This window comes from Eptesicus fuscus, chromosome 21, assembly GCF_027574615.1.
Source record: "Eptesicus fuscus isolate TK198812 chromosome 21, DD_ASM_mEF_20220401, whole genome shotgun sequence".
Classification (NCBI taxonomy): Eukaryota; Metazoa; Chordata; class Mammalia; order Chiroptera; family Vespertilionidae; genus Eptesicus; species Eptesicus fuscus.
In genome coordinates, this window is record NC_072493.1 from 7910525 (window position 1) to 7923469 (window position 12945).

The following is a 12945-nucleotide window of genomic DNA, read 5'->3' on the forward strand; positions in this document are numbered from 1 at the left end:
TGTGTCTTTCAGAATGAAAGATAATGTAGTCCTGTAGAAACGTGCTAAGACCAAGCATCCTTTATTTTGTGATTTTTCAGAATGTAATCATAGAGCAGACTTATATACTGGTTTTATGAAATAAACTCTTATATATATTTTTTTCAATTAAGTTACTGATTATACTGTACATGTCTATGGAGCTATGTATTTATTATGCTAGCCCTTAAGGGATGCTGTCAGCCAATTCCTGTGCAAAAAAATCCTCTGCTGCCCTCCTGTGGCCATTCAAGGAATAACACACCGTGCCTCTGTCCATGGTGCTGCAATTCCAGGTAAAGCACCGTGAACACGAAAAAAATTTCTACCCAGAAAAAACACCCCCACAAAATCATCGAAGCTGTCCAGGGCAGCAATCATTCTCTGGTCATGGATCTGTGTTCTTTACCTCTTCCCGCCCCAGCTCTGCAAAGGGAGGCCCCCGTGGACTGCTGCACTGAGGTTCCCCTATGGTGACCCACCCACCCTGCCTAATATGTTTGTTCGTGTCGTTGTTAACTAGAGTTGTGAGTGTATGTCTGGCAAGCAAATGCTCTAACCAGGGAGCAACACCAGCTACGATTTGTATGCACTTTTAAAAATATTTTATTGATTTTTTACAGAGAGGAAGGGAGAGGGATAGAGAGCTAGAAACATCGATGAGAGAGAAACATCGATCAGCTGCCTCCTGCACACCCCCTACTGGGGATGTGCCTGCAACCAAGGTACATGCCCTTGACCGGAATCGAACCTGGGACCCTTCAGTCCGCAGGCTGACGCTCTATCCACTGAGCCAAACTGGTTAGGGCGATTGTATGCACTTTTGTTGTTATTATTCTGAATTTATTTTTAACTCTAATTGACATATAGTAACACATTACTTTCAGGTGTACAACATAGTGATTCAACATTTCCATCCCTCACAAAGTGATTACCCATCAGTCTAGTTCACATCTGTCTCTATTGCCTGAGCGGCAGTTACACCTCCATGACTTATTTCATAAGTGGTGTGATGGACTTTCCCAGCCCCAGTGGGGACAACCCAGGGCTGGTGTTGTTCAAGGTGGATAGTGAGCAAGATGGTGGTAGAAGAGCAGCTGGAGGCTAATGTGTGTCAGAGGGCCGAGGGGTTGTGTCGTGGAGCAGCGTGTGTGACTGCAACACTTTAGGGGCTTAGGCTAAAGGAGCAGGGGCTGTTTGGAGCTGATTGGGGGAAGAGCCTCAGCTTTCCTTTTTTTTAAAAAAAAATATTTTATTGATTTTTTTACAGAGAGGAAGGGAGAAGGATAGAGAGTTAGAAACATCGATGAGAGCCGAAACCGGTTTGGCAGGTCGGCCTGCCACAGACTGAAAGGTTCCAGGTTCGATTCCGGTCAAGGGCATGTACCTTGGTAACTGGCACATCTGTGCAGGAGGCAAATGATCGATGTTTCTCTCTCATCGATGTTTCTGACTCTCTCTCTCCCTTCCTCTCTGTAAAAAATCAATAAAATATATTTTAAAAAAAGAGAAACAACCAAGGTACATACATGCCCTTGACCGGAATCGAACCCGGGACCCTTGAGTCCACAGGCCGATGCTCTATCCACTGAGCCAAACTGGTGAGGGCAGGAGCCAGGTGAGCACCCCCACCTGTCCATGTGCTATTGCTTGTGGTTTTATTTTTAGAAGTTCTGTCACCTGCCAAGTGTGTTGCCCTTTTCCTAAATATCAGCCTGCTTCACCACTTCCCAAAACGTTTGTATTCCAAATACCTAAGTGGTTTTTGCATTCATTGTCATGTAAATTAACGGATCAGCATAGAAGTTTTAGTAAATGATGCAAAACCATCGCTAAATTTTGTATGATGAGGATGTCTCCTTAGATCACTGTGTCCACATGCCTTGTAAAATAACTGGTTTTGGGACCCAGACCCACAGTAGGTCACAGCTAAAGGTCAACCATTATGCATTTTTCCCGATTGGAGAGGCGGGTGGCGATTAGGGAGCCTTTCCTGTGGGACCGACCACAGTTCAGGGCATGTGGAGCAGCACTTCGCTGTCCGTCTCCTGGGCTGCGCAGTCCCCTCTTACAGTCTCTCTGGAGGCAGAGCCCAGGCGTTGCGGCTCGTTCTGGCAATCCTGAATGTTCTAAGGGTTAGGGTTAGGGTTAGGGTTAGGGTTAGGGGTTAGGGGTTAGGGTTAGGGGTTAGGGGTTAGGGGTTAGGGGTTAGGGGTTAGGGTTCGGGTTAGGTTTAGGGGTATGGTGTATGAACATTAGGAATTCACAATGAATGAGCTTGAAACACTGGAAAAAAGTGAATAAAACTGAAAATTCACAATGATAATCTAGGGCAGTGATGGCGAACCTATGACACGCATGTCAGCACTGACACGCGTAGCCATTTCTGATGGCACGTGGCCGCATGCCGAGGATGAAACATTTGCTGCTCCTGAGGATGAAACATTTGGGACTAGAATCTTGGAGTTAGTTTTTTCCTCAAAGTGACACACTACCCGAGTTATGCTCAGTTTTTTGGTGAAGTTTGACACATCAATCTCAAAAGGTTGCCCATCACTGATCTAGGGTAATATGTAAGAAGGTGCTTGAAACCCTAGGAATACATTAATAAAGAGCCTTAATATCTGAAGGACATTGTTTTATGACAGGGAAATATTGTTCAAAAATCAGAGGACCAAGTTGGATACTGGTTACATTTATATTTTTTCAGTGCCAATGAGTTGGCGTTTTTGAAAGACTTTTGGTTAAGCATTTAAACTGGAAGTGCTGACATCATCAATAGCGAGCAGCCACGTGGACAGGCTCAAGTGCTCAGCTGGTTAATGGTTTGGGCCAGGGGACCTGCAGGGAGTGCTGACATCATCAAGATTAGGACTAGGTTACAGTTAGGGTTAGTGTTAGGGTTTGGCTAGGGCTAGGTTTAGAGCTAAGTTTAGGGTAAGGGTTAGGGTTAGGACTATGGTTAGGGTTAGGGTTAGGGTTAGGATTAGGTTTAGGGTTAGGGTTATGGCTAGGGTTTGGGATAAGGTTAGGGTTAGGTTTAAGGTTAGGGTTAGGGTTAGGGTTAGGGCTTGGTTTCAGGCTAATGTTAGGGTTACAGTTAGGGTTAGGGTTAAGGTTAGGGTTTTAGTGTATAAACATTTGGAATTTGCAATGAATGAGCTTAAATGACTGGACAAAAGTGAATGTAAAACTGAGAATTCACAAAGATAGACTAGGGAAATATTTAGGAATATGCTTCATACACTAGAAATACATGTTCAAATACATTTAATATCTGAAGGACACTATTTTGTCACTGGTAAATCATGTTCAAAGAGCTGAGAAGTGAGTGCAATACTGTTTACATTCAATATTCCCATCAAAATGAGTTGGCGTTTTTGGAAGAAAGTTGGTGAAACACTTAAAAAATTCATTTTCATAGAGCTATATAACAGTATGAACATATTCAGAACTCTAGGAAATCAAAATGATAGTTAGGCTAGTGTTCAAAGTAGTAATAATGTACCTTTAAAGAGCTGGTATGATACCTGTATTAAAATGTTAAAACTCTCAGAGCTCAAGCCGAAACCGGTTTGGCTCAGTGGATAGAGTGTTGGTCTGCGGACTGAAAGGTCCCAGGTTCGATTCCGGCCAAGGGCATGTACCTTGGTTGCGGGCACATCCCTAGTAGGGGTTGTGCAAGAGGCAGCTGATCGATGTTTCTCTATCATCGATGTTTCTAACTCTATCCCTCTCTCTTCCTCTCTGTAAAAATAAAAATAAAATAAAAAACTCTCAGAGCTCAAAATAACAGACCAGGGGAATGTGTAAGGGTGTTTCTAAAACACTTGTAATATATTGTAGAACCTTAACATCTCTACTGCATGTTGAAATACTGAGAATTTGAATTCAAAGTGCTGTGAAAGGTAGGATAGTCTTTATAATGGTAATAATTCATATTGAAAGAGCTGGTATATATGTAAAAACCCTGTTTAAACACTTGGAATTCACAATGAATGAGCTTGAAACACTGGAAAAAAGTGAATCAAACTCTGAAAATTCACAATGAAAACCTAGGGTAATATCTAAGAACATGCTTGAAACACTAGGAATACATTAACAAAGAGCCTTAATATCTGTAGGACATTGTTTAATGACAGGGAGATATGGTTCAAAGATCAGAGAACAGAGTTGGATACTAGTTACATTTACATTTCAGTGCCAACGAGTTGGCGTTTTTGAAAGACTTTTGGTTAAGCGTTTAAACCAGAAGTGCTGACATCATCAGGGGCGAGGGGCCACGTAGACAGGCTGAAGTGCTCAGGTGGTTAATGGTTTGGGGCCAGGGGACCTGCTGGGAGTGCTGATGTCATCAAGGTTAGGACTAGGGTTAGGGTTGGGGTTGGGGTTAGGGTTAGTGTTGGGGTTAGAGCTAATGTTAGGGTTAGGACTAGGGTTAGGGTTAGAGTTAGTATTAGGGTTCAGGCTAAGGTTAGGGGTTGTAAACGTTTACCCTGGGGCCTGCCCACCGGTTCCAGCTGCCTTTGGGTTCTGCCTGGCTTATGTCCCCGGAGGTGGGATGGCAGGGCTGGGCGGGGCTGCTCTGATGAGTGCGCCTCCAGGGTGACCTAGAGAGAACAGGTCAAATCTCTCCCTGCTGGAGGCAGCCTGAGGATCTGTGTGGGCAGCTTTTTCAGTGTTTGTTTTGGGTTATGAGTAGAGGTATACTCATGGGTAACCCAGTTTTTTTTACTTGTGTTTCTCCAGTGATGCACAACTACCTGTGGTGTGTTGGTTAGCTGCCTCGTGTGTGAGACTCTTATGCCTGTTTTTTGGGAGGTGCCTGTTGGTGCAGTTGTGAAATTATCTGTGATGCGAGGTCCGTGGTTCTCTCCCACAGTTCTCTCATGTTTTTGTGTGGTGTTGTGTGTGTGTTTTTTTTTTTTTATTTCAGAGAGGAAGGGAGAGGGAGAGATAGAAACATCAATGATGAGGGAGAATCATTGATTGGCTGCCTCCTGCACACCCCCCACTAGGGATAGAGCCTGCAACCCAGGCATGTGCCCTTGACTGGAATTGAACCCGGGACCCTTCAGTCCGCAGGCTGATGCTCTATCCACTGAGCCAAACCGGTTAGGGCTCTCATGTGTTTTTTTACGCGGCCACTTTGGAGGCTGAGCGAACCCCTAACTCAGTTCTTTAGTCCTAGTTGCTGTCTCCAGGTTTCCTATTCCAACACCACCCCCTTGCCCAGCAGGCTCAGACCCAGTCCCGGTGGCCCTCTGAGGGGTGCAGGTGCAGGTACAGCAACAGGGAAGCAATGGGGAGCGAGGACAGCTGTCCCGTAGGAGCTCAGACTCCGTTTAGAGGGCCCTGCATTCAAGGCCTGGGGCAGGGGTGACCTTAAGACCCATGTGTCCCCAGAGGACTCCAGTGGGGAGAAGGAAGCGCTTCCCCAGGGTTTGGGGCAGCAGGGGGTGGGCGCAGGCGATGGCCCTGGCCTCTTGGGATGTTGCCCAGAGGAGGCACAGGTTCGGGATGGGACTTGGTGGCCACTAAGCTGCTGGATGACCTCTTCCTGAGGACTGGTCAAGTCCAGGCCACGTGCTTGGGGCTTCAAAAGGGAGCGTGGCAACCTAGAGGGAAAGGTTTGTGGGGGAGGTTCCCACCCTCCCCCACCCCCAGCCCTTGCCTCTGACCCTGAGGACACTTGAGGAGGCGGCTTGACTTCTGCCCATTGCACCATCCCAAATGTGCATTCATTTATCTTTTGGGAAGCCCAGGCTTGCAGACTGCAACCATTAGCCCAGACCAGGGGGACTGAGGCGGCTGAGGACCTATGACCAGGCCGCTCTTCAGCCCTGGCCGATGACTGAGGGAAGGTGGGGAGGGGGCAGGGCAGGGAGACCCCCCAGGTGTGAGGGACCACCCCTGTCTGCAGCAAATGCTGCTGTAACAGTGCCATGCCCAGAACCCCTAACCCCAAAACCCACCCTGCCTGTTTCAATTGGGGTAGCTCCCAAGCCTGGCTTAGTGGCCAGTGAAACACCATTCCTTTACCACTCAGTTAAAACGTCATTTTAGGGAAAATGTGATAAAGGGGTGGAGGCAGGGGGAAAACTAACCTTTGCATTGGACTGGGATCGAATCCAGGCTTCTCGTGTGACAGACAAGAATTCTACCACTGAGCCATCAATGCTGCAGTGAGTACGTTTTGTGCGGTTCAGGTGGTGGGCCACACTGGGAAGGGAGCCCCGGCCAGCCTGAGGGGCCTGGAATTTTCCCTAAAAGAATGTGCTCTGGCCCTAACCGGTTTGGCTCAGCGGATAGAGCGTTGGCCTGCGGACTGAAAGGTCCCAGGTTCGATTCTGGTCAAGGGCATGTACCTTGGTTGCTGGGCACATCCCCAGTGGGGGGTGTGCAGGAGGCAGCTGATCATTGTTTCTCTCTCATCGATGTTTCTAACTCTATCCCTCTCCCTTCCTCTCTGTAAAAAAAAAAAAAAAAAAAAAAAAGAATGCTCTGCTGAGACTTGTCGCCCTGAGCTCCGTCCCAGCCGGGTCATTCCTGGACATGGGGTAGGGCTGCCTGCACCGCATCCAGGACCCAGACCCCGACCCGCAGCCCTCCACTCGCTCAGCTGGGTGCTTTCCTCTCTCCAAGGACCTGCCTCCCACCCAGAATCAGCATCCTAGTTCCCGGGCCGCCCTCCCAGGCTGGGGAAGCCAGAAATCTCACCCGCAGGCCTGGGGATCCTGTGGGATGAGCAAGAAGGCCCATCTCACCCCCAATGCCCTCCACAGACGTGGCCCCGAGACGTTGCCCCTCGTGGGCTGGGCCTGCGCTGGGTCAAGGAGCATAGTACCAGGAAGTTGTTTCAGAAACTGCTGCCCCCAGTATCTCACTGTTTCCCCCTCAATTCATGACCCACCCCCGCCTCAGGTGCAGGCAGCACCTGAAGCTCCTGTGTCCCCTCTCCACCCACCTACCCACCCTCCTGGGTACCAGTTCCCTGGAGGTCATGGTACATTGAGAGGAGGCTGTGGTCAAGCGGTGAGAACCTGGGACCTTCCAGGCTCATCCTCTCTCCCAGGATCTGGAGCAAAGGACAAGGTGGCCTGGCCACACCCCCATCCTGCCTGGCTCGCCCTGCCCACGCTGGGCCCGGCATCTGGGTGATCCTCACGCAAGGATGAAAGGCTTGCACACCCCCTCCATGTGGGCCCTGACGGAACATTTTCCCGTTCATCCCTCGCCAGACTAGATCCAGACTGTCAGCGGTGCCGGGGCAGGCCGGGGCGCGTTGGGAGGGCCTGGCTCGGGTGGCCAGAAGCCTGCGGGCGATTGTCCCCCTCCTGCCAGCTGGAAGGTCCCCCTTCCAGAGGCCAGCCATGGGAAAGCCGGTTTGCTACAATCTCTCAAAGTGACCGTGGTCAAGTCCCTAGGGGCTCCTCCAGTGGAGAATCCTGGGATTCTAAGAAAAAGCTTCATACCTATTTCCCCAAGACAAACGGGGGTCTGGACAAGGACTCCGGCCCAGGACAGTGACCCCTGCCCCATTCGTCTCTGCCGCATCAGCAACTATGACCTGGACGATGAGCTGTACAGGGATGTTCCCTACAGGTGAGTGGGTCCTGCCTCCTTGGTCCTCTGGGCAAATGGGGGGGGGGGGAGGTTGGCCTGACTCCCTCTGCCCTGTCCCATAGGGTGTATAACTACCAGAGGATCCCTCCACTCAGCAATCACGTGTCTGTCAAGATCAGGAGGACCCACATGGGCATGGGGGTCAAGAGCAGCTTCAGTCCCCACAAGGCCCCCAGGAAGAGCCACCTTCCCCCAGGGCAGATAAAGAGTGAGTGAGGGGGTGCAGCCCTCATCTGCAAGGCTAGGAAGGAGCTGGGCAGCCCTGCCCTCTGCCTCCTGGGCCTGGGGGCACCGACTCTGGGCCCTCTACCAACAGTCCAGGCTGAGGCGCGGCATCGGGCGGAGCTGAGCCAGATCAAAGCCCCAGTGGACCGCCTGCGGGAGAGCCTGGAGCACCTGGACCAGCTTCCAGGTCGGGCACCCCACACCCTTAGCGATGTCCAGCTTTCCCCACTCCTGAAGGTGCGGGGGCCCCTGGAGTCTTGCCTTGGGCTCTCCCTATCTGCAGGGCTCCCCCCACCCCACTCCCTCTGGCTGTTCCTGGGGCTTGAGGATCCTTGTGGCTTTAGGTTGTCCCATGACCCCCACTCATTCAGTAGACATCTGGGGCCACAGGAGTGTCCCAGCCCAAACTCATGTCCTCTCAAGAGGATACTCCGGATCAGGGCTGGACGTTGAGGGGCCTCTCTGGGCTCCAAACCTGGCCACAACCGGAGACTCTCCCTGCACAGGGACAGGGGCCAGCGAAGAGAACAGGGCCCTGGAATTAAGGGTTCTTCATGCAGAACCACTGAACCCCAGCAGGAGCCCAGGAGCCAGAGGGCCCATCCAGGGGCAGGCAGCTCTGAGAACACAGACCCGGAGGCGGCAGTGACGGGGTGCTGCCCCCCCTCCTTGTGTCTGGGTCCTGAGGTCTGTGAGCAAGGGGGGTAACTAGGGTTTGCGTGGGAGCCCAGTGGTGGTTGGGGGAGGCCTATCATTCACACAGGCGATGCCCAGATGGCCTGTGCCCTGCTTATATCCCCTCAACTCAGGCTTGGTCGGCTCAGCTGGGCCAGCTCTGGGCTGAGATACCACCTCCTGGTAGTAGGTGGGCCCTGGAGGGTTTTAACCTGCTGGCTGCTCTGGTTCCGATGCATGATTCTTCACTTGTAGGGAAAACAGAAGCAGGACGCTGGCCCAGAGGGCTGAGAAGCACGGTATGGCTGGGAAAGGGCCATCCACTAACATATCCCAGTCTTTCCCCACCCCCACCTCCCTTTCTTGACATTTCTTTGAGTAATGTCACAGGTATCCCTCATGGTCCCAGACCCCTTGCCTAATAACCACCTGGCAAGCTTGTTCAAACCCAGATTCCTGTCCCTTTCCCGCCCTTGCCCCACTTGCTGCCTGTCTTTAGCTGTCCACACGGTACTATGCTCCCAGAAAAGCTGGGGAAACACACCTTCCGGGATGGAGAAGATCCAAACCTGGGTTTGGTAAGAGCCCTCAGTGCAGCCTTAGAGCCGGAATGTTCCCTGCCCTATCGTACCCTCCTCCCCCGTACCCTCCTCCCCGACTGGGGGTCCCCGAGGCGGGCCAACCCCGTGTTTGGGCCATCTTAGCAGGGCTGGGGCTGCTGGGGAGCAGGCAGCGCCGAGCTTCCCTTCTCCACTGCCCAGCTCTACCCCTTGGCCTGCTGGGCTCCAGAGGGCCCTTTACTGCCCAGGTCTCAGTCGCCTCTGGGACGACTGGGCGAGGTGGAGAGAACACTCTTTTTTCTGGTGGTTTGGGATTCCCAGGTCTCAGGAAGAATCTGAGCTGCCAAAGCTGCCAAGAAAGGGAGGTGGGGGTGGGGAAAGACTGGGATATGTTAGTGGATGGCCCTTTCCCAGCCCTCTGGGCCAGCGTCCTGCTTCTGTTTTCCCTGCAAGTGAAGACTCATGCATCGGACCAGGGCAGCCAGCAGGTTAAACCCTCCAGGGCCCACCTGCTCCAGCACCTTCCCAGGCGGCTCCCTTCCTTGCCTTGTTTTTAAGGCCTCCCAGTGGCACCTGTCACTGCAGGCACCCACTGTGGAGAGGGGGCAATGAAGTGGAGGCATAGCTGTGCCAGACCAGCTGGGAAGCTCCCCGTTACGGTGGCTTTAGCTTTGGAGGTCATGCTTCCAGGTGAGTCTGGGAACTGGCAGGGATGGGAAGGGATGGAGAACAACTGCTCAGCACCAGCTCACCATCCTCATGAAGCCGAGGCCATCTTGCAAGAGGAAGCTGGACAGGGAGCCCCCCACCCCCCAAGCACCATCAGCCCTCTCCGACTGTAGGTACCCTTTCAGATGCTCCTCCCCTCCAGTCCTGTGTGGAGCACCCACAGCAGTGGCCCCCACAGCCTTCTCCAGCCACAGCAGTGTACAGGCAACGTTCTACCGTTCCCCTTCGTCTGAAACTGAGCTTTAAGGTGCTCAGATGGGCCCCATGTAGGGGGACAGTACAAAACCATCCTTCAGAATAGGGGTGTCATTTCATGTCCTCTTTCTATCGTGTCTCTTGCTGGTGTGATACTTTGTGTATCAGATCTGCTCTGGAAATGTGTCAGAAGGGAAAAAATTAAATTTGTATTTTCCCCTGGTCATCAAGGTTGTCTCTGAGCTTCATTCTGGTCCTTGGGCTGCTCCAGGCCAGCCCTTCCTACAGGAGCTGAGCAGACCCAAGACCCTCAGGTTCAGAAGCTCATACCAAACCAAGGCACAGAGGGGAGACTACGCTGCCCTGCCTTCCTCCATGAGCACAACGCCCTGGGGCTCAGGAGTCACCCAGGGTAGATCCTATCCTTGTGGCCAGTCAGCCAGGCCGGCTTTGCCCTACAGAATGACCAGGGTGCATCTGGATTCCCAACATCCAACTCTCACTCCTGCAGTTCATCTGCTCTCTCCCAGCAGCCGAGACTGGGTGAGGGACACCAATAATGAAGCCAGTCCAGGCCCTCACTTCCTACCAGCAGTGGAGGCCGCTGGCTGTGCGGCACTGCACAAGGCCCAGAAAGGGTGGGATCTGGCTTCCACTGAGACCCAAACCCTTTCCAGCACCAAAACTGAGGCTGGTGTGCACCCAGAATGCTCCTGGAGGCACACAGCCCTCCTCGCTTCTCACACCTCAGCAGTGGCCCTGACCCTGGTACCTGAGGGGCAGCTTCTCTTCCAAAGCTGCATTTCCCCACATGGACCCCTGCAGCTCCTTCCGTTTTAGCCTCTCTTCTGCTCATGTTCCACTAAAGACAGAACACGTTTTAGACCTTGCTGCCCCTAGCCCTTGACACCAGGAGTCCAAGAACACACTACAAAGCTCAAGACAGCCTTGCTCTTTTAAATCCTGTACCAAGAACCACAGCAGAAGGCTTTTCAGATAGAAAAGGATTTTTGTTCTGTTTTAGCTCAGATGTAAGTGAGAAGGCACAGCGCCCCTGTCCGCTCTCTCAAAAGCAGCCCAGTCACAGAGGAGAGAGTCACTGGCCCGTCTGCACAGGGTCCACCCCTCACAAGACGGTAGTAGCGTCAGGTCCCGTTTTCCACCTCTGCCCAGCCGAAGTCCTTTCCAACTTGGGTCGGGGCTAAGAGCCAGCTTAAATAGAAAAGTATCTTTAACTAGTCAGTTTGTACAAAATTGTTCCAACACAGCTGTCCTGTGCATCAGTTCCGGGCGCGTCTCCCCAGATCCTCTCAGGTGCTCCGAGTTCTCAGGGCGGCGCAGCCTGGAAGCCGACCAGTGGCGGCGGCGGCGGCAGCAGGTCCTGGGCGTCCGTGATTCCTCCGGCTTCTGGTTCAGGACGGGGCAGCGGCGCCCCGCCGGCGGGCAGCCCGCACCAGGCACTGCTGCAGCACAGGATAGAGGCGCTGGCAGCCCTCGAGACCCATGCGCACGGCTTCGACCCAGCTCTCGGTCGGGCCCCCCTCCCCACTGCCCAGCAGCCCGGCCACCTGGTTGAGCACGGGCATGAGAGCCACAGTGAGGCCGGCGGCGGCGCGCTCCTCCTCCAGCCGCGTGGGGTCCAGCAACCAGGTGGGCGCAGGCCCCGGCGCGCGGCTCAGGCCGCAGCCCACCACCAGGTCGTACATCTCGATGCCGGCGTCGGCCAGGGCGAGCGCGGCAGCCGTGAGCGCGGCGGCCAGGGCCGAGCCGCCGTCTTCCAGCAGCAGAGCGGACACCTCGAGCTGCGCGCGCGGGTAGCGGCCCAGGCGCACGGCGGGCTCCAGCGCTTCCTGCAGGGCCAGCGCCAGCTCGCGCTCCTCCCCGCCGCCCTGGGGCGCGCGGCGCCGGCGGCCCGCGAAGGGCGCGCGGCGGAAGTCACAGAGCAGGCGTCCCCGCAGCGCGGCCGGGGCCTCGCCTCCCGCGCCCGCCGGGCCGCCGCCGCGTTCTCCTCCCTCGACCTGGCGCGGGCCGGACACGGCGCACAGTACCTTGGTGCCTCCCGCCTCCAGGTAGGCCGAGCCCTTGGCCTGGCTCAGCAGCCCGGCGCGCGCGTACACGGGCCGCAGCCGTGAGGGGTCGCGGGGGTCGGGCGCCTCGTCCTCCTCCGCCGCGTACAGCTGCGGCGGCTGCGATTCCTCGGGCCCGCGGATGCGGCGATGGTCCCCGGGCATGGCGGCGCTAGGCGTGCGAGCCGCTTCCGCCGCGCGCCCTCGCGAGGGCTGTCGGGATAGCAGCGAGCGGCGCCGCACTGCCCCCTGCCGTCCTGGAGGGAGAATGGAGAGCGCTTCACAGCCCCGGGCCCGCCGCAAAGGACGTTTAAGGTTCCAAGGGTGGACTCACCGGGCAGGCCTGCAAAAGCGGGACCTGAGCTCGCCGGCTGACTTCTAGCTTCCGGGACCAGGGCAATCCCAGGGCGTGTGTCTTATTCCTTTCACTTGTGAAGATTGTATTTATTCCCCTCTCCTCGAAGATTGTATTTATTTATTTAATGTTTTAAAATATATTTTTATTGATTTCAGAGAGGGAGATGGAAACATCAATGATGAGAAAGAAACATTGATTGGCTCCCTCCTGCACGCCCCCTACTGGGGATCAAGCCCACACCAGAGCATGTGCCCTGACTGGGAATCTGACCTCCTGACTCATGAGTTGATGTTCAGCCACTGAGCTACACCTGCGGGGCAAGATTGTATTTAATTCTACACTTACTTGTGTGACTGTTCTATGTATCCCCACTGCCTTACCCAGGAGGGCAATGACTTTTTGTCTTGCTCACTCCTGTACCCTCAGTACCCTGGCTAGCACTCGTTGGAATGATCTCTCTGCTGCCCTGGATGGGAAGCTTTGTATCCCCAGC

General features: G+C 53.9%; 1 protein-coding gene across 1 annotated transcript; it reads right to left on the reverse strand.

Annotated features, from left to right (window-relative positions):
- Positions 1–10975: 10975 nt before the first annotated feature.
- Positions 10976–12295, reverse strand: EXOSC6 (exosome component 6). Its single transcript, XM_054710496.1, has one exon. The coding sequence runs from the start codon at positions 12257–12259 to the stop codon at positions 11441–11443; it is 819 nt and encodes a 272-aa protein (XP_054566471.1). The 5' UTR covers positions 12260–12295; the 3' UTR covers positions 10976–11440.
- Positions 12296–12945: the final 650 nt, after the last annotated feature.